The 20987-nt window shown below is 38.7% G+C and overlaps 1 protein-coding gene across 1 annotated transcript in view; it reads left to right on the top strand.

The window, feature by feature from the left end:
• The first annotated feature begins 1055 nt into the window (after nt 1–1055).
• Nucleotides 1056–20987, top strand: part of robo2 (roundabout, axon guidance receptor, homolog 2 (Drosophila)) — a 368275-nt gene continuing 348343 nt past the window's right edge. Inside the window, exon 1 of the mRNA XM_055226050.1 lies at nt 1056–1706. Within this exon, the coding sequence (XP_055082025.1) occupies nt 1652–1706 (55 nt within the window). The 5' untranslated portion in view covers nt 1056–1651. The remainder of the gene's footprint in view (nt 1707–20987) is intronic.

The following is a 20987-nucleotide window of genomic DNA, read 5'->3' as shown; positions in this document are numbered from 1 at the left end:
ATCCGAAGTATTTTTGGATAGGCTTATTGTTTTAACTTTCTGTTTCCATGGAATCATGACATGGTGACATACCACCTTCAGAAAGTTACACACTGGCTTTAAGTAGGAAAAGTAAGGTAAGGCTAATTTTGGTTTTGATACTTTTAAATATTTAAATTATGTGAGAATACAGCTTAAATACATTTCACTAACAAAGGTTGATGAAAATATGTTTGAAAAGTAAAAATAGTAAAGACATATACTACACTATTAATAAAGTGAAAGAGCATATAAAAGCATATATTTGATTGTAAATATTAGAAGTTAACCCCTCGGCACTTGAGAAAAAGGTTTCAACAGTAGACTAGATTTTGCATAAGAAATTTGTTGTTTCTTTTATCCCTTGCTGAGTGTCAAAATTATATGGCAGCGTTCTATTGTCTGCTCCATACAGATGAGAGCAGACAGAGACATTGTTTCTGTAGCTGAAGAAGGTTAAAAGTATGAATTTGTATGGCTCATTATAGACACAAACTAACTGCTGAGCTTTGACTGCTACTACTGTGACTACTGCTAGAAAAACAATTTTCTAGGGCTACCAAAAATGTTATCTTTTCTTTTTTGAGAATGCCTCCAATGAGGTCCACCTAATAATGTCTTTTTTTTCCGCCTAATTTAGATTCAAAATGAGTGGAAATTGCATGTGTACATTGAGACCGACCGGCCGGTCACTTTCTCAAATGCAAATATGAACCAAAACATTCATAATTGCCCCATATTTTAAACATATCCCCCGTATAAAAGGCCACTGTACCGGTGCGTAATTGCGCATTGTACCTTCCTTGGTTCGGAGCTACTGTTTATTCCCCCTACCGCTTGTCCCTTCGCCTCTCCCTGCTCTCCTTCTTCCCCTCCCCTCTACTCTCCTACTGCTCCCCGCGGCGCACAAGTGTCTCCCGTGCGTGTGGAGCGTGCGCTGTGACTCCAACAGCGGCAGCGATAGCACTTCCTCCGAGCCACCCAACCAACCAACCAACCGACTCACCAGCCTCCCAGGTCCTCCCTCACCAAATCTCGCAGCGGTGGAGAATGTTGACTCGACTTGTAACTTGACTTCGCTCCGTGTCTCGCTTTTACGCATGAAAGACTTAAACAATCCCATTTAAGAAACGACAACTTTTGGAAACAGGCTAGAGATGCGAGTTTGGACAGTGAGCGATTGCGTTGAATGAAGCGCGGAGAAGCAGCGGAGATTGAAGAGGTGTCAGCTCCAGCGTGAGTGGAGGAGCGCGGGGAGGAAGAAGCCAGGAGCGCCCGAGGGAGGTTCACTGGTGGTGTACCGATGCGGAGCTGCTGCGAAGTACACGGGGTTGTGACACTGGAGGCGGCGTTGTTGTTGTAGGTGATCCCGGTGATCTGCGGATGAACTCCCGGAGCGAGCCGAGGTCAGAGCCGACGGGCGAGCTCTGAAGTCGGAGTAGGCAGGCACAGCTCCGGGGCGCGCCGCTGCTCCATGGATCTTAACACTTTTGGGGAATTCTGAAACTGGATTTGGGAAGTGACTTGGACCAACCTGCTCCTTTCACGGAACCGAACTGATTTGTGGGATATTTTTAGCGCATAACTTGTGGATTTTACTGTTTTACGCACGGTGGATGTTTAATATGCGAGGATGAGTCCGCTGGCGTTCGTGCTCGTTACGGGATTACTGAGTTTACGAGTGGATGGTAAGTCGTCTGTTTTACGTAGCTTTGGATAACTTTTGAAACAGTTTTAAGCGTTCCATGTGCAGTGTATTGCGTCTTGGTAGTTTGACGCATAGCTGGATAGACTGTGACAGATTAATACGGGCTATATTTATAAGTGCAGAGAATTCATAAACATCTCGAAGCATTACATGGTTAATGTTACGCTCAAATGATCAAAATGAGTGGTTATTGTTTTGGAAGCAGTTCTGTGCATATTTCAAAACTCATCTTTCGCATCGTAATTGGTTTCAACAGATTGGCTCTCATTAAGACTGGACTGTGCACGGGCTCAGAGACTATGCAGGGATCCAACGAAAAATGTTTTAATGAAATAATTAGTATTTGGGAGATTTTGTCATTTAGATTCTAGAAAATTTCTTTACAAAATTCAGATTCTGGCTGCATGAAAAGATGGCACGTGCTTGATTGCGCCTTCGTTTCACATAATGGAACTCACGCCCTTAAACTTGAATAGCAAATTGACAGATTTTGGAGACATTTTGGAATTGGCAGGTTTGCTATTTTTTTTTATGAATTCTGTTGATTTTAATTTGATTTTCATTTTTCAGTTTTACAATTTCGACTTTATTGTGTGATTGCTCATACTTATACCATGAATTGTAAATGAAGACATCTGAACAGTGGTAGCTATAGGCTATACCGTGAATAATACAGCACTTCTGGATAGGCTTATTGTTATATTGTGCTGCTGCTGCTGCTACTACTACTACTACTACTACTATTACATTACAATATTGCAAATATGTGCTGATACTTCCATATTTTGAATGAATATTTGTGAACTATGATTGACATATATGGTAAAAGGTTCTGCACTTCTGGTCAGACTTATTGTGGTACTGTGTGGTACTACTACTACTACTACTTCTACTACTACAAATACAACTACTGTTACTACTATTACTGCCACTGCTGTTGCTACTTCTGCTACTATTGCATTACAGTATTACAAATATATGCTGATACTTCTATATATTTTGAATGGGTGTTTCTGCACAATATTAGCTATACACTGTAGTACTGCACTTTTGGATAGGCTTATTGTGATATTGTGTGGTACTACTACTATTACTACTACTACTATTATTACTACTACTACTACTACTACTACTACTACTACTACTACTAAAATATGTGCTGATACGATACGTATATATTTTGAAGGAATATTTGTGAACAATACTAGCCATACACTGTAATACTGCACGTTTGGTTAGGCGTATTGTGGTATTGTGTTAACCCTTTGTGCTCATGTGGCCTTGGTGAAGACATATATCCATATATATATATATATATATATATATATATATATATATATATATATATATATATATATATATATATATATATATATATATATATATCCATGAGGTGCGCATTGAACAAACTAAATATAGGCTTCTCTTATGTGTGTGAGAGATTATCATAGCATCAATGTAGTGAAGCTGCAGTAGTGTCTGTATCAGCAGCAGGTTTAACCCTGTGCTCACGGACAGAGCCCTGCTTCCACCTCCTTCTGTACCAGCAGCAGGTTTAACCCTGTGCTCTCGGACAGAGCCCTTCTTCCACCTCACATTCACCTTATGCATTTTTCATCATAATCATCTCAGCGGCAGAGTAGCTTGTCATTTCTTCTACCCCTCCTCCTCCTTTCTCTCTCCCCTCTTCTCTCTTTCATTCTGTCTTTCCTTTCTCTCTCTCTTCATCTACCTCATCTCTTCTATTTTCTCTCTCTGTGCTTTTCTCTCTCTTTCTGTACCTCCTCTCTGTCTTTCTCTCCTCTTCTCTCTCTCCCATTCTCTTGCTCTTTCCCTACCTCTTTTCTCTTGCTTTCTCTCACTCTCTTCTCTCTCTCTTGTGCTGTCTGTCCTCTTCTCCCCTTTTCCACCTCCCCTCTCTCTCTTCCTCTTCTCCTATATCTTTTCTCTTTCTCTTTACTTAAGGGCCCCTCTCTGTTTCTCTTTCCTCTTTTGTCTCTCTCTTTCTCTCCTCTTCCCTTTATTTCTCCTCTTCCGCTTTCTCCTCTTTGGTCCTCTTCTTTTTTTCTCTACCTCCTCTCTTTCTTTCTCCCTCTCTTCCCTCCTCTCTCCTCTCTTCATCTCTCTTCACTCTATTTCTCTACCTTCTGTATCTTGCCCTCCCTCATTCTGTCCTCTTGTATTCTCTCTGTCTATCTTTCATCCTCTCAACTCATCTTTTTCTCTAATCTCTCTCTTTCCTCTCACTGTCTGTCCCTCTCCTTCTTCCTCTCTCTCCTCTCATTCTCTCTATTCTTCCAATCACAACCCTGGTGTGCACAGTCAGCAGCTATGTGTGATTTTTACCGGTGACCCATTGACATATAGGCAAAGTGTTGGTAATAGTGGAATTAAAGTGAGGAGGGGGACGGGAGAGAGAGGGAGGGAAGGGGGGCATGGGTGATGAATGGGTGGGGTATAGTGTAGACACATGACACAGGGCCGTATGGTGATTACAACTTTTGCTGTTTTAAAGGAGAGGTTTACAGCCAGTCGTCTGTCAGGAAAAGACTGCGGTTTGGGTGTGACTATTCTTTCTTTGTTTTAAATATAAAGTTATATTTAGGGCCTTAGTTATTGAAGTGGGGGTATTATGAAAATTATATATATTTTTTACTTTTTTACCTCATCAAAAAAAAAAAAAGCCTAAACGTCATCCATGCATGTTTGAGTAATCTGGCGATCTCTCCTGGTCCCTATTCAAACCCTCCTAATGGTTAGCTGTAAGATTTGTTCAATGCTCTGCCCACAAGCCTACGTCACCCATGACAATTCGCCATAAATATTCAAAAACATAATACAAAACTGATGTGCAGTAGTTTCATTAGTGGGATGCACACTGATTCTGTTGTGACAGCGCTCTGAAGGGGGAGTGACTTAGTGCTGATAGCAAAGGGAGGGGACACTTATAAAACATGTTAATACGTTGTTTTGGGTGAATATAGAATTTTCAAAACAATAAAAGGTAACATGGTGATCTAAATACGTTATGTGTTACAGTTAATACCTTATAGAAGTTTGTAATCCCCTCACTTTAAATTTTGAGAGCTTTGGCCACGCCCCCTTCGATTTGCAGGATGTTTTTAGTCGGCTACAGCTCTACAGATATTTATGTTCAGCAAATGATTGTAAACCTGATTGTCCCAAAGCATTTCAGTCCTCATTGTAGCAGGTGAATGGGGGCCCTTTGTGTGGGCCACTCCTTGTTGCTCTCACTCAGCAGCCTGCTCCCATACACACACAGTAATAGATAGATAGATAGATAGATAGATAGATAGATAGATAGATAGATAGATAGATAGATAGATAGATAGATAGATAGATAGATAGATAGATAGATAGATAGATAGATAGATAGATAGATAGATAGATAGATAGATAGATAGATAGATAGATAGATAGATAGATAGATAGATAGATAGATAGATAGATAGATAGATAGATAGATAGATAGATAGATAGATAGATAGATAGATAGATAGATAGATAGATAGATAGATAGATAGATAGATAGATAGATAGATAGATAGATAGATAGATAGATAGATAGATAGATAGATAGATAGATAGATAGATAGATAGATAGATAGATAGATAGATAGATAGATAGATAGATAGATAGATAGATAGATAGATAGATAGATAGATAGATAGATAGATAGATAGATAGATAGATAGATAGATAGATAGATAGATAGATAGATAGATAGATAGATAGATAGATAGATAGATAGATAGATAGATAGATAGATAGATAGATAGATAGATAGATAGATAGATAGATAGATAGATAGATAGATAGATAGATAGATAGATAGATAGATAGATAGATAGATAGATAGATAGATAGATAGATAGATAGATAGATAGATAGATAGATAGATAGATAGATAGATAGATAGATAGATAGATAGATAGATAGATAGATAGATAGATAGATAGATAGATAGATAGATAGATAGATAGATAGATAGATAGATAGATAGATAGATAGATAGATAGATAGATAGATAGATAGATAGATAGATAGATAGATAGATAGATAGATAGATAGATAGATAGATAGATAGATAGATAGATAGATAGATAGATAGATAGATAGATAGATAGATAGATAGATAGATAGATAGATAGATAGATAGATATTTTATTAATCCCCAGCCAGGGAAATTCACCTGTCCAGCAGCAAAACAGAGACACAGCACAAATTGCATACAGGTATAAAATCACAAAGAATACAAAGATAAGATAATAAAGTACACCCGATCAACAAGAGCTGTTATACAGTCTTATAGCAGCAGGAATGGCTGATCTACTGAACCTCTCAGTTCTACAGTGCAGCGAGAGAAGCCTGGTACTGTGGCTGCTTCTCTGAGCTGACACAGTCTCGTGCAGCGGGTGTCTGCTGTTGTTGAGGATGGTCTGCATCAGACTCCTCATCCTCTTCTCCACCAGCTCCCCAACAGAGTCCAGCCTCCCACCCATCACTGACACACACTTCCTGATTAGCTTATCAAGCCTGTTACGGTCCCGCACAGTAATGCTGTTTCCCCAGCACACCACTCCAAAAAACACAGCACTGGCTACAACAGAATGGTAAAAAGTATGCAGAGACTCATGTCAAGAATACTTTGAACATTTACTGACTCCCTGCACTACCTGCATTCAAATGTGCTGTATTCTGCTACAATAAATATACGACATGGGATTAAAACAGTTGTGTGATTTTTGCACTGTCTCCTAGGCATTTATTTATCACTGCTTTTCTGTCTAATACTGTGCAGTCTGAAGCCTAATTTGTTTGGTCAGATATTTTAAAGGTCCTATATTATGCAAACTAACTCGTGAGCTTTACGTTTGAGTAACCCTTTATTATTTGTCTGTCTATATCTCCAGTGCTCAAAATGCTCTGTTCCACCTTGCAATGTCAGGGTAGTTTTCAAGTTAACAGCTCCTTTTATCTTTAGTTCAATAGAGAGTGGCAATTCCAAATGATGAAATCATCCAAATGATTCAGTGAAGGTGTATGGAGTTTAAAAACACAGTGGGGCACTTCCTGTTTCTGTTTCTGTATTCACATGTGTGAATGAAACAAAACACAACTCCAGGTATGTTTGTGATGAGGAAACAGCATTATAACATATATCTGAAAACAGTGTAATATGGGCCCTTTAATGTATTGCTTTGAGTTCAGGGAAGTAACTCTTAATCTCACAAAAAAATAAGTATCAGTCCCAGCCTGTACTACTAGTAGAAGTAATACTGTAGTAGTAGTAGAAGCAGTATCAGTACTAGTAGTAGTGGTAGAAGCAGTAGTAGAAGCAGTCATAGTAGTAGTAGTAGTAGTAGTGGTAATAGTGCAGTAGTGCAGTTTGTGATGATTCAGTGTTTGCGCTCCTCTGTTTGCTCTGCCTTTCTTTGTACCACCTAATTTCTCTCTCTCAACTGTCACTGCACGTCTCCAGACTCCAGGATCAGAGGCTTTGGAAAAGCTGGAATTATGGCTCTGAAAGAATGGAAAAGTCTCGGCTTTGGAAGTGTATTGCAGTTACTCCTGTTTTTACTCATATCAATGTGTGTGTGTTTCGTTGGTTTAGTTGTGCCATAGTTGGATTATGTGAGCACTGTCTTGAACGTTTTCAGAAGGTGTTTCACAGATCTGGCCTTTATTCAATCATATGTGAAGAGTTCATTTGCAAAAACAAATAGGTGCCATGTAAAACAGTCATGGGAGGCTTGAAGTTACTCTGAGTATAGTCATATTTTCAAAACCCAAATGTGTTTTACTGATGTCGAAGTATACTCCCATTTCTTCTTGATAAAATCCATTCTACATTATTGTCAGTGCTAATAGAAGATGGGAACAAAATGAAAAACACTTTTTGTCAGTTTTTCCAAAATAATAATAATAAATAATAAAGATAAATACATAAATTCACAAATAATACTTACTCCACAGATCTGATTGTGACTTGGCCTGGTATTGACCATGAAGGCAAGTATAATGTTATACTGTGAAACATTTCTGGCAAAGCAATAACATTTCCATGGAGACAAACAGGCGGGGGACCCTTTACCAGAAAAGTTACATAGTGCCCCTTTGTTTTTTAGAGTGTACATTTTGGCATGTTTTCCCCTTATTTTGTTGTTGTTGTTGTTGTCCAAACAGGTTGGTTGCTAAGCACTGGTTCCAGGCATCACTTGAGAGCGCAGTGCATCTTCCTCCCTCCTCCCCCACTCCCCCCACTCCCACACCCATCACCCTGGCCTCTCTTCTTTATTAAGGCTAATGTGAGGGCCCTTGGAGAGGGAGGGGCTGTGGGTTAGGCTCTTAAGGGCCCCCCTTAAGGGCCACACAAAAACAGCTTGGAGATGTATTCAGTAACAGCGGTGACTGAAAGGGAGGTGAGGAGGAGGAATCAGTTCTAAATCAAAAAGAAGCAGCTGTAAGGAGAGGAATACAGTTATTAAATTGTATCCAGGGCTTAGGAATGTAGGGTACCTCTATGGTAGTCTCCAGGTAATACACATTAATCATGTTGTTAAAGGTTCACAATGTAACTTTTCTGGTGGAGAGTCTGATACCTGCTTGTCTCCATGGCAATGCTGTTCTTTTGCCTGGGATGTTATAAAGTTTTGCATTTCAATTTCACTATACCTTCACGGCACAAAAATGTCAAATTTGATGTTGATATTAAAGGAATACTTGCTACTCAAAACCATTTCCGATACCATAATAATAATAATAATAATAATAATAATAATAATAATAATAATAATAATAATAATAATAATAATAATAACTCTTTCTTTAGACAATATAATGTGATTTTTGGCATTAAATGGCCTAAATCTGTCTATTAAGTTTGTGAAAAGAAAATGTGTTTGATAGTTATCACAATACTATAATTTCAATCTTGATTTTGATACTCAGGAATAGACTTGATACTGATTCTGATATCACAGTGGTAATAAAAACCCTCTTTCTTTAGACAATATACTGTGATTTTACACATTAAATGGTAGTACTTTCTTTTATATTTCCTGGCCTTATATCTGTGTAACCCCTCAGTCGTCTAGGTCGATTACATAGTGGTCCATGGGGGTATACTAGTGTATGTGGTCTTATACTTACTATGATACAGCTCAAGAATATTCTAAAGCTATTCAGGAAAGGTTCATTTCTGTCCTGTGAATGGGACTTTTTTAGTATCGATACCTGCTCAAATGATTATCTAGTTTCGATACCAGCATTAGTACTGATCGGAATACTTTTCAAAAATAGTGGAAATTTTACATTAACTCATAACAATCCAAAGATGGGATTTTTTCTAATAACTCCATTTCGGGGTAATAGTTTAATCAATATTCTAAGTCAGCAAACATGAAAAAGCCCAGTGACTCCCCCACCATAGTTTGAGACCCCCACTCTCATACATGCCTCCAATAGTGGACATGACCCCTGGACCCTGCAGTTATTCTGGGATGTCCTACAGGCTGTCTTGGAGTGGGGGAGAGGGGACTACTGGTGATGTCACATCCCCTGTGGTGGAGGTGCAGACAGGCATCAAGTCAAAGGGTTCCCCCACTGTTAGGAAAGTTATGACAGTTACAATGATTTATATAGTACTGCAGTCAGTACGAGAGTTAGGGTTATGATAAAAAAAAGGACATTAAAATATTACAACAAAATGTGGTAGTTTAAGTAATGACAAACATAATTAATACAGCTGAGGCCAAGAGGGGTTTTATGTGGCTGTTGTTTAGACATGAAGAGAACTCTAAAAACTTTGTAATAATAAAGGTGCCCTGTGTAACATTTTTGGTGGAAGGTGCCTGCCACCTGCCTGTTCCATGGATGTTGTAAATTACACTATAGTAGCCTGAGAGTTGCACCTTGAGACACAAACCCTCAGCACATCATAATAGTGTTGTCCTTTCCAGTCTAGTACAGTCCAGTCTGGCTATTTTTATTGTAGGGAGTATTGCACATCTGATGACATAGGCAAAGATAACAAAGACTGAGCTAGCAGCGTGTGCCCCAGTACAACACTTTGCATGGAGATGTATGATTATGTCATACTATGGAACATTCCAGGCCACTTACATATACTTTACACTTATGAAAAAGCATATATAGTTTGTGTAGTGGACATAGAGAAAAGAATCCACAAACATTTATCCATGAACTGAAAAAACTGCTTATGATGTTTCATAATACGGCCAATAGAGCCACACCACTGTACTTTGTTATTTAAACCAGTGCAAAACTCTTATGTCTCTGTATTTTTATTTCCAGACTTAAGTAGAGAAAAGTGTTTGTTTAAAGCAGTAAGTGTTCATGGAGTCTTCCCAGAGATGTGTCCAGTCTTCAGCGTGAGCGGGCCCCTGAGAGCCCTTGTTCAGCTGATGTGAATGAAACGTGCGCTAAGTAGTCTGACTATAATGGAACATAAGCCTGCGTTTAAACACTGCAGCTAAGTGACGAGACAGGCCGAGGTCAGGGAAGGAGAAAGAGAGAGAGGGAAGGAGAGAGAGAGATAGAGAGAAAGGGGAGGGATTGAGGGAGGGAGAGAAGAGCGGCAGGGATAGAGAGAGAGAGCGAGAGAGGCATGGACCAAATGTGATTGTTCCACACGGGTTAGCAGCATTTAACTGCGGTGAAGCGGGAACGTCGTGTCATTTGCCTGAACAACCTTTTGCTTTTATGGTAATAAAATAAAATAAGAATAATTCAATTACTTTCTTTCACATTAATTCTTAATTATGAATAATTTTGTTAGTTTTTTGCTTATATAACAATCCTTGTTAAAGGCACAAAGTCTCTTGAACTGTTTTAAAAAAAATATATAGAGAGAGAGGGAAGAAGACCAAAATGTAAATAAATTAAAAAAATATATATAAAAATAAATAAAAAAGCACTTTATCTCCACATTCACTGTTTAGACATGTGTTAAGATCTGCAGCAACGAGTGAGAATGAGGAGAGAGATGAGGACTTAGGAGGCAATGGTGAGAGGAAGTGAACCAGGATTGAGGAAACAAATTGGTTAAATCTCCAACCCCAACCAACCCTCAAAAAATGCACATAAAAATACATAAATTCTTTTTGTGAGCAGAGTCATCTTATCATAGATCTTGCCTGTAACTTGAGGAATGTTCTAGACAAAGCAATGACTACTCTATGGTGAGAAGCAAGTGGCAAACTCTACCCCAGAGAACTTATAGTCCACTGTTAACAAATTATTTCTTGTATGAGATTGTGATTTTTTTTTTTAATAGCTTTTGTTGTGTGTGTGCCACAAAAAAAGTTAAGTTAAAAGTTAAGTTAAAAGTTAAAAGTTAAGTTCTCTATGGAGATATATGACTTATATATGATTATATATATGATATATAAGTTTGTTTGGTTTTTTTTTATTTATTTTTGTAATTTTTATTTGTATTTTTATTTTTTTTAATAAAAACCTAAGTCATGAATTAACACTGTGAGTGGGCTTGCATCTCCACAGATCTGACCTGTAACCTGTTGGTAAACAAATGTAATACATTACCCTGGAACATTGTAGGCAAAGCATTGTATATGCCTGTCACGATAATGACTGTATGGAGTCAGTGTTCAGTACATGACAGATGAAACTATACTTTTTGGGGGTCAGTATTTATCATGGTACTTTTTCTCTGTAGCAGTGGACGTCATTTTGTCTTTTTTTTTGTACTACAATAAACATGCTTTTTGAGGATGATTCTTCTTAAGAGTTAGTGTGTCAGTGGTATAAATGAGTTTCAACATTAAAGGAAGGAAAAGTCACAGAGGAATTATAATTTGCTTGTTGGCACAAATGTAAACTCATTCTTTCTAATTGTTTTGTACATTTGAAAATATGTCGTATATCTGAATATTTTTACTACGACACATTTGGGATGAAATGTTTCGACTTTTCCAGTACTAATTCACTGACTGAGTTCGTATTTGATGTCTGCTGTTCAACTTTATGACTATTGGCTTGGGTTCAAATATCTGAAGATGTAAAGACTTTTTTCCCCCAACCACTTCTATAAAGAACCTTTGCATATGATTTATAATTCTACTTCTGTGGCTTTGTTTCATCTCCTCTTTTATTGTAAGGGCCCCATATCACTCCTGTCTTCTGCTCCTGTCATGTGGGGGTTAAATTCCATTGCGCCTGCTGCACCTGTCATACCTCCACACACATTCAAATGCACAAAAGTTCCATGAATCGTCCGCTGTCACCTGCCCGGCACACCTGCGCTTTTCTTCTCGCACCTGTCCCCCCCCACCCCCGCACTCGGAGATACTCGGCGCCTCTTTTCTATGCTTAACAAGCATGAGATAAGGGTTTGAAGTCGGAGGGGAAGCCCGCGTAATTACAGAGTGCTGATTAGGAGTGTTCTAAGTGAGCGTGTATTGATCACTGGTAAACAGGGGGAAGCTGTTACAAGGCTAACCACTCTGCTACGGATAGATGAGACACTGAAGGATGGATGCGACAGGGGTCTTATCTGAGCGGAGCCTGATTATCTTCACAGAAGAGTGGAGAGGGAGACTGCACTCGTAGCATGTCGCTAGCATTGTACATGCTTTCACTGCAGTGTTGACGAAGTGTTATGTAAAAGGATATAGCTAACAACAAGTATGGGAGTAGTGAATCGAGTGTTCGTGTAGAAGAATGCTGAGGAAATAAAGAGTTAAAGTTGCACAGTGTAACTTGGACCACTATGGAACCTACCTGAACCACTGTGGGATTACACCGATATAAGGCCACATGGGAATATAAAAGTAAGTGTTACCATTTAATGTTCAAAATGATATTCTACTTTCTAAAGAAAAGGGTTTTTTTTTCCAAATTATTATTATTATCATCATATTCAGAATCAGTATTGAGTACTGAGTCTGTTCCTTAGTATTGAAATTTTTTATCGAAAGTTTGAAATTTTAGCATCGTAACACTAGTTGAAATTATTTTAAGACATAAAGTAAGACATTAGACAAGTTTGTGGAGTCAATCTCTCACAACTGTTGATCATGCTCATCATTTGTGAATCAAATGTTTGGATATTTACTTCCAAAACCAGTGAATCTCCAATCTCCATCCATCTCAAATCATGGTATTATCAAATTCTAGAGTTGAATGCTTGTTCCATCACTATACCTTCATGACAAAACACTTGTACTTTTTGTTGCCTTATACTTGTGGGTCTTTGTGGTCTCTGGTGATAGTACAGTTGCAATTCTCTCAATCACCCATTTCCTCACAGCCGGACACACCGCTATTTCAATTCAATCAAGTCCGACATTAAAGCTGTTTATTACATATCGAACCCATTCACTTTCTACAATCAAACCGCAATGTCACTCCGCTGAATGACTCCCACCTAGCCCATCACACACACAGGCACACACACACCCACGCTCGGGCTGTCAAGTTCCTCCACCCGAGCGCACCATTCGAAATCAATTATCTGGCCGTCTCTTCTCTGCACCGTTTATTGGTACATCCAGAGTCATTTTCGCTTCCATTTCCTCTCCACCATGGCTCCTGGTGATTAGCGCAACTGGCCCTGTGCTCATTGTCAACGGGGTGGGTTGGTGGGTCGGTGGGCCGGCGGTGCTAGCCATACCATCGCTGCATATGGTCTCACCGGTGTCTTTTATATAAGGTCGGAGGTGATCAAAATGCATGAGCTGTCAGAGGGGTGCAGATGGGTGGTGGATCTAGGCAGGCATCCATCAGAGGAGTTGTAGTTGTGTCCCTCCTGACCATAAGGATAGGAGAAGGGGATGGACATTCAAGGACACTCTTTACAATAGGCTCACGGGATATCAAAACATGCACTGATAAAGTGGAAACAGAGCTGGAGATAGATGAAACTTCTCAGGTTGGCGTCTCCTGTGTGACTGTCAGACTGCAGATGTGTTGACCTGGTTCATGGTTAATATCTCTGTAATTACTGGGCCTATCCACTTGAAACAAAAGCTGATATAAAGTGGGCCCAAATTAACTATGGTGAAATATTTTCTAAAAGAGTAGTTGTGAAATGGATTGCCATTTGAAAGGACTCTAAGTGTTACATTGAATATAGCAAATTATTGGACCCAATCCCTAAGAAATAATGCTAAGAAATGCCCAAGTACTTATTGGTGAGTGTTTTTGGAGTTTTCTACCCTGTTATCACGTTGTGTCCTCATCAAAAACATACCTGAAGTGGTTTATATGTCACCCGGTATTCTATTCAAACTCTCCTTACAGTTAGCAGTACTAGGCTGTACAAGACTCCGCCCATAAGCCTACATCACCCATGCTCCCGCATGACACTTCCATAAACATTTAAGAGCAGGATACAAAACAATGCACTACAACTTCTCAAACCTGATATGATGTGCAGTGGTTTCATTAATGGGATGCACACTGATTGTGTTGTGATAGTTTTCTGAAGGGTGAGTGACTTAGCACAGAGAGCAAAGGCAGGGAAGACAGTGTCAAAAATGAAACTGAAACTTATAAAACATGTTAATACATTGTTTTCTGTGAATATAGCATTTTCAAAACAATAAAAGGTAACATGGTCATCTACATATCTTATGTGTAACTAAGATATGTTCCCCAGTTTTTTTTAAAAACTGAGGAATCGACTAGATTATTATTATTTTTTATTTTTTTTGCCTATGGATAGGCCCCTGCCCTCTATATAAATATATTCAATTGCAGAATGTTGTAGTAACAACCAATGGGGCTTTTGTAAATAAGGCTCTATTATCTCATTGTTAATTTGACAGTGTAAGGTGGGCATAATACACTTGGAACTACACAGTGCTTGCTTGTGATTGACTGTGCAGGATAATGTCGGTAAAAGGAGAGCAAAGAGTCATAATAAGATTTGGAAACAAAGAGGTAGCCATTTTGTGAAATTAATATGCAAAGAATTCATCTGTAGGTAGCACTGAGCCTTATGTAGACCTGGTTTGGTCTTCTTCCAGTCCTGGTTTAGTACCAGTTAGGTCAGAGAGGAGCAAGCATGATCGAAACTGCAAGCATCTATAGCTCGTACACTATTCCTATGGATGGCCTCCTTCTCGGTGCTCCAGTATTGTAGATGAGGTCAGAGGCTGATCAAAATACATGAGCTGTCTACGGTTGGACATGTGTGGTAGATGGACATCCAGAGCCCAGCCTGGGACACACATCCATCAGGCCAGGTGGTGGTGCTTCTCGTCGGGGTCCATCGTGTCTGCGTCCATTGTGTCTGCGTCCCCCCTGACCACCTTACCTCTCCCCATAGATCCCGGTTCCTCCGAAATGTCACAGAATGCTAAAGCAATGGCTATTACTCACCGCAACCAGGGTCATGTATGAGCATCGTAACTTATCATGACCTTACCATGTCCGTCCACACATGTCCATATCAATAATCTGTACATGCCCCCATACGCCATTATATACTGTAAGCGCTTCATAAATTAAACCTGATGCCCCAGGTACTGGATTGATAGGAACATGGTTTTTGACAGGTTCATTTTTTTGAAAGGGCTTGACTGAATTCATTTAGTTTTGGTTGCTAAGGAAAACAGGAGAGACTTCAAGCATTTTATATATAAGTGTGAAGTTTGGTAAACAGCCAAGAAAGGGAGAGAGGGATTCAAACCAGAATCTTGTTAAAGAATGAAAACTACCTCCTGATCCATTATATTCACTAAACTGAAATTTTTCAGCTTTCTACAATGTTATAATGTTGTTCACTCATGAAAAACATGCCTGAAGAGCTATCAGATGTCATCCTTGCATGTTTGAGTAATTTAGTGATCTCCCCAATTGAACCCTCCTTATGGCTAGCTGTAAAATTTTGTACCATGCCCACCCACAAGCCTGCGTCACATGACAATTCTTCATGACAGTCCTTTACAATGCCATATTTCATTAAACTACTGGCCAAATTCTCAATCTCCAACAAACTAAAAGTAAAACTTAAAATAATTTTGTTAATTAGTATATTCCAATTTATCTTGTTATTTGGGGATGGCAGAGCTTTTTAAACTAGATGCCCTTCCTTTCACACTCCATATTTATGTGAATATAGGCAGAAACCACAAAGACACATTGGAAATATATGTAATCGGGTGAAGTATGAACTTGCTACCCTCTGGTCGGTGGGCAAACATTCGAATCACTTTATGAATTAGCATATATCACTGATAATTTTCCTGTATCCTTGTTGTTTTTTAACTGATTTACACTAGCCAATCTCTCCCCTTACCAAGTCCAATGTCACCCACATGTAACCAGATACCCCTCTTAATCACCCCACACTTTGAACGTTTGAACCGTGCTCTCTGTTTGAACCCTGCTCTCCGGCACCCTTCCCGCTGATGACTTTACACCGTTCTGCTCCTGGGCATCCATCTTACCTTGCACTCCCGATATATGTGCTTAAATATATGTGTGCTTCCAGAGCTCCATTAACACCCATCAGTGTTATTTTTCTACCCTGGATATCTGACGCGGGGTAAATTAAACATGGGCAAGTCCCCGGTGCAGCCGTGACCCCCAATGCCCCAGGCTTGGTGAGATGAAGTGTCCCGCGTAGTTCGAAGCCAATAAATCTCATTTTGATGTGCAATGGCGCGCCTTAAAAAACACCAACAAAAAGAAGGCATTTTGATTACGTGGCCCACAGCAAAGTCTATCAGCACTACTTAGCACAGAGGTTCGTGTAGCAATAGTGTGCTCCAGTTGTCTTAAGACGTTTTAAATGGTTTGCAGTGGTCCAATGTTACTCCTCACTTACCCTATACATTCTGAGCATCTTATTTATTCACCACGATGAGTTTATAAGCACTTTTTACAACTTTCAGATACCAGAGAAGAGTTTTGCAAACATGGTGATGCTAACAACTGATTATCAGACAGTAAAAAGGCTTTGTAATTAGATGGAGAGAGCACGCAGTAGACATATTTTGACCTCAAGAGCTGCTTATGCAATGTATTTGTACTGGTAAGACATACCTTGTACTGGTAGATAGAGACATGCACAGGCGAAGTTGTGATTGCAAGCTAGGTCCATATGCAAAAATTGTAGGAAAGAAAAAAAACTGTCCCAATTTTAGCTTGAAAGAACTGTGGTGTGACTCTTAAGACAAATGTTGCACAAATACATGGGAAAAATCAGGCACAGGGCCTTTAAAGGGGCTGTATCCTGTTGTCAGCAATAACAACAAAACTTTGCTCTGGCCTTCGCTCTGTGAAAGTTGTGTAAAGCACTTATAAAGTCATTGTGGTGAATAGCCTGATTAATAAAGATGCTGGGAATGAGTTGCAAAAGTGTGGAATCAGTTTGTATTAGTGCAACCAGTTTAAAATGAAGTAGTTTTTTTTTTTTTTTTTTAAAGTAAAAATCTAAACTTAAAATATCCAACAAGTGCAATATTTATTCTTGTTATTTTTCCTTTAGTTTTCTCTCTTCTGTCCATCTGCTGTCTGTGACCTACTCCTCCGCACCTATGAGCCTCTGCAGTTGAAAATGTGCTGTTATGCTACGTTATCCTAATTCAGATAACATCTACAGGAAGCCAATGACAGCAAAGGCCAAAATTAACTCTCAAGCATCAATTTATAACCATAGACTATATATATAAATGAACATAGCTAACCAGCTACTAGCCGTTGTGTTCCAAATAGAAAGTGAGCATGGGCGTGCTTCTGGCTCCAATTTACTTTACATTGGAAAGTAAATTGGAGCCAGAGCCCCTCTCTCTGTAACTGCTGCTGTCAGGCTCGTCATTTTGTCTTAAAATGTTCATATTAACCCGCTCTACATGATTCTGGTGTTTTTATTTCGCTTTTGTGTCCCTAACTCAAGATATGAACATTAATAACAGACAATTCAGGAGCCTTCTTTCTCTGAGTTTGCTCCCGCTAGCATTAGCAACAGGTTTGATTGACAGCGTTGCTAAGTGCTCACTCCAGTGGTGTGAGTGGGAAGGGGCGTTACCTCTGGATTGGGTCTTTGATTGCTATGACACTTGTGATCGGAATTTGTGGTAACACTTTAAAATACGGTCCTGGACCTACGGTGGTAGTTAGTAGATACTTGACTGGTAGTACTTACAGTGGTAGTTACTGTGGTAGTTACTATGGTACTTTTGGTGGTACTTTGGCTGGTAATTATACTGATACGTAGCGGTACCTTAGCTGGTACTTATACTGATACTTACTGTAAAACTAATAGTGGTACTTTGTGGTACCTACAGTGGTACTTATAGTGGTACTTAAAGAAGTGAATGGTATTAAAGAATATGGTGTTATTAGGCATATGAATCTTTGATTTCATTATAAGTTCATAGAAAATACACAAGGCAAAACATTGTGAAAACACAAACACTTTATTATGACAAATTTCACATTAATACAACAATCAGATTGAAAATAAATTTCCAATAATGACAATAACAAATAAATGACACGTTTTAAATAAACATGACAGTGATACATACTGTAAAATATCAATACTTTAACTGCTATTTTAAAGCGAGACATTATGGTACTTGCACTATTAATTACTGGTACTTACTGCAGTTTATACTGGTAATTACTAGTACTTTCCGTGGTACTTACTGCTGTATGTAATGGTAATTACCATAGTAGTTACTGCTGTATGTACTGGTAATTACCATAGTAGTTACTACTGTATGTACTGGTAATTACCATAGTAGTTACTACTGTATGTACTGGTAATTACCATAGTAATTACCAGTGAGACCGGACTGTATTTTAAAGCGAGACATTATGGTACTTACACTAGTAATTACTGGTACTTTCCACAGTAGGTATTACTGTATGTACTGGTAATTACCCTAGTAGTTACCAGTGATACCGGACTGTATTTTAAAGCGAGACAATATGGTAGTTACACTAGTAATTACTGATACTTTCTGTGGTACTTACTGCTGTATGTACTGGTAATTACTGGTACTTTCCATAGTACTTACTGCTGTATGTACTGGTAATTACCGTAGTAGTTACCAGTGAGATCGGACTGTATTTTAAAGCGAGACATTATGGTTGTTACACTAGTAATTACTGGTACTTTCTGTGGTACTTACTGCTGTATGTACTGGTAATTACTGGTACTTTCCATAGTAGTTACTACTGTATGTACTGGTAATTACACTAGTAGTTACCAGTGATACCGGACTCTATTTTAAAGCGAGACATTATGGTAGTTACACTAGAAATTACTGGTACTTTCAGTGGTACTTACTGCTGTAAGTACTGGTAATTACCGTAGTAGTTACCAGTGAGACTGGACTGTATTTTAAAGCGAGACATTATGGTAGTTACACTAGTAATTACTGGTACTTTCTGTGGTACTTACTGCTGTATGTACTGGTAATTACTGGTACTTTCCATAGTAGTTACTACTGTATGTACTGGTAATTACCGTAGTAGTTACCAGTGAGACCGGACTGTATTTTAATGCGAGATATTATGGTAGTTACCCTAGTAATTACTGGTACTTTCTGTGATACTTACTGCTGTATGTACTGGTAATTACTGGTACTTTCCATAGTAGTTACTACTGTATGTACTGGTAATTACACTAGTAGTTACCAGTGATACCGGACTGTATTTTAAAGCGAGATATTATGGTAGTTGCACTAGAAATTACTGGTACTTTCTGTGGTACTTACTGCTGCATGTACTGGTAATTACCGTTGTAGTTACCAGTGAGACCGGACTGTATTTTAAAGCGAGATACTATGGTAGTTACACTAGTAATTACTGGTACTTTCTGTGGTACTTACTGCTGTATGTACTGGTAATTACTGGTACTTTCCATAGTACTTACTGCTGTATGTACTGGTAATTACCGTAGTAGTTACCAGTGAGACCGGACTGTATTTTAAAGCGAGACATTATGGTAGTTACCCTAGTAATTACTGGTACTTTCCGTAGTACTTACTACTACTTGTACTGGTAATTACCGTAGTAATTACCAGTGAGACCGGACTGTATTTTAAAGCGAGACATTATGGTTGTTACACTAGTAATTACTGGTACTTTCTGTGGTACTTACTGCTGTATGTACTGGTAATTACTGGTACTTTCCATAGTAGTTACTACTGTATGTACTGGTAATTACACTAGTAGTTACCAGTGATACCGGACTCTATTTTAAAGCGAGACATTATGGTAGTTACACTAGAAATTACTGGTACTTTCAGTGGTACTTACTGCTGTATGTACTGGTAATTACCGTAGTAGTTACCAGTGAGACCGGACTGTATTTTAAAGCGAGACATTATGGTAGTTACACTAGTAATTACTGGTACTTTCTGTGGTACTTACTGCTGTATGTACTGGTAATTACTGGTACTTTCCATAGTAGTTACTACTGTATGTACTGGTAATTACCGTAGTAGTTACCAGTGAGACCGGACTGTATTTTAATGCGAGATATTATGGTAGTTACCCTAGTAATTACTGGTACTTTCTGTGATACTTACTGCTGTATGTACTGGTACTTTCCATAGTAGTTACTACTGTATGTACTGGTAATTACACTAGTAGTTACCAGTGATACCGGACTGTATTTTAAAGCGAGATATTATGGTAGTTGCACTAGAAATTACTGGTACTTTCTGTGGTACTTACTGCTGCATGTACTGGTAATTACCGTTGTAGTTACCAGTGAGACCGGACTGTATTTTAAAGCGAGATACTATGGTAGTTACACTAGTAATTACTGGTACTTTCTGTGGTACTTACTGCTGTATGTACTGGTAATTACTGGTAATTTCCATAGTACTTACTGCTGTATGTACTGGTAATTACCGTAGTAGTTACCAGTGAGACCGGACTGTATTTTAAAGCGAGACATTATGGTAGTTACCCTAGTAATTACTGGTACTTTCCGTAGTACTTACTACTACTTGTACTGGTAATTACCGTAGTAATTGCCAGTGAGACCGGACTGTATTTTAAAGCGAGACATTATGGTAGTTACACTATTAATTACTGGTACTTTCCGTAGTACTTACTACTACTTGTACTGGTAATTACCGTAGTAGTTACCAGTGAGACCATCTATACTACTTACTGCTATTTGTACTGGTAATTACCATACAAGAATCAGCACAGACAAATACTGGTACCACTCCGTAGTACTTACTATCACTTGTACTGCTAATTACTTAGGTAGTCAAGAGT

Source organism: Periophthalmus magnuspinnatus, chromosome 13, assembly GCF_009829125.3.
Source record: "Periophthalmus magnuspinnatus isolate fPerMag1 chromosome 13, fPerMag1.2.pri, whole genome shotgun sequence".
Classification (NCBI taxonomy): domain Eukaryota; kingdom Metazoa; phylum Chordata; class Actinopteri; order Gobiiformes; family Gobiidae; genus Periophthalmus; species Periophthalmus magnuspinnatus.
The sequence above is the reverse complement of the archived record's forward strand: the minus strand, read 5'-3'. Positions and strand labels throughout refer to the sequence as shown.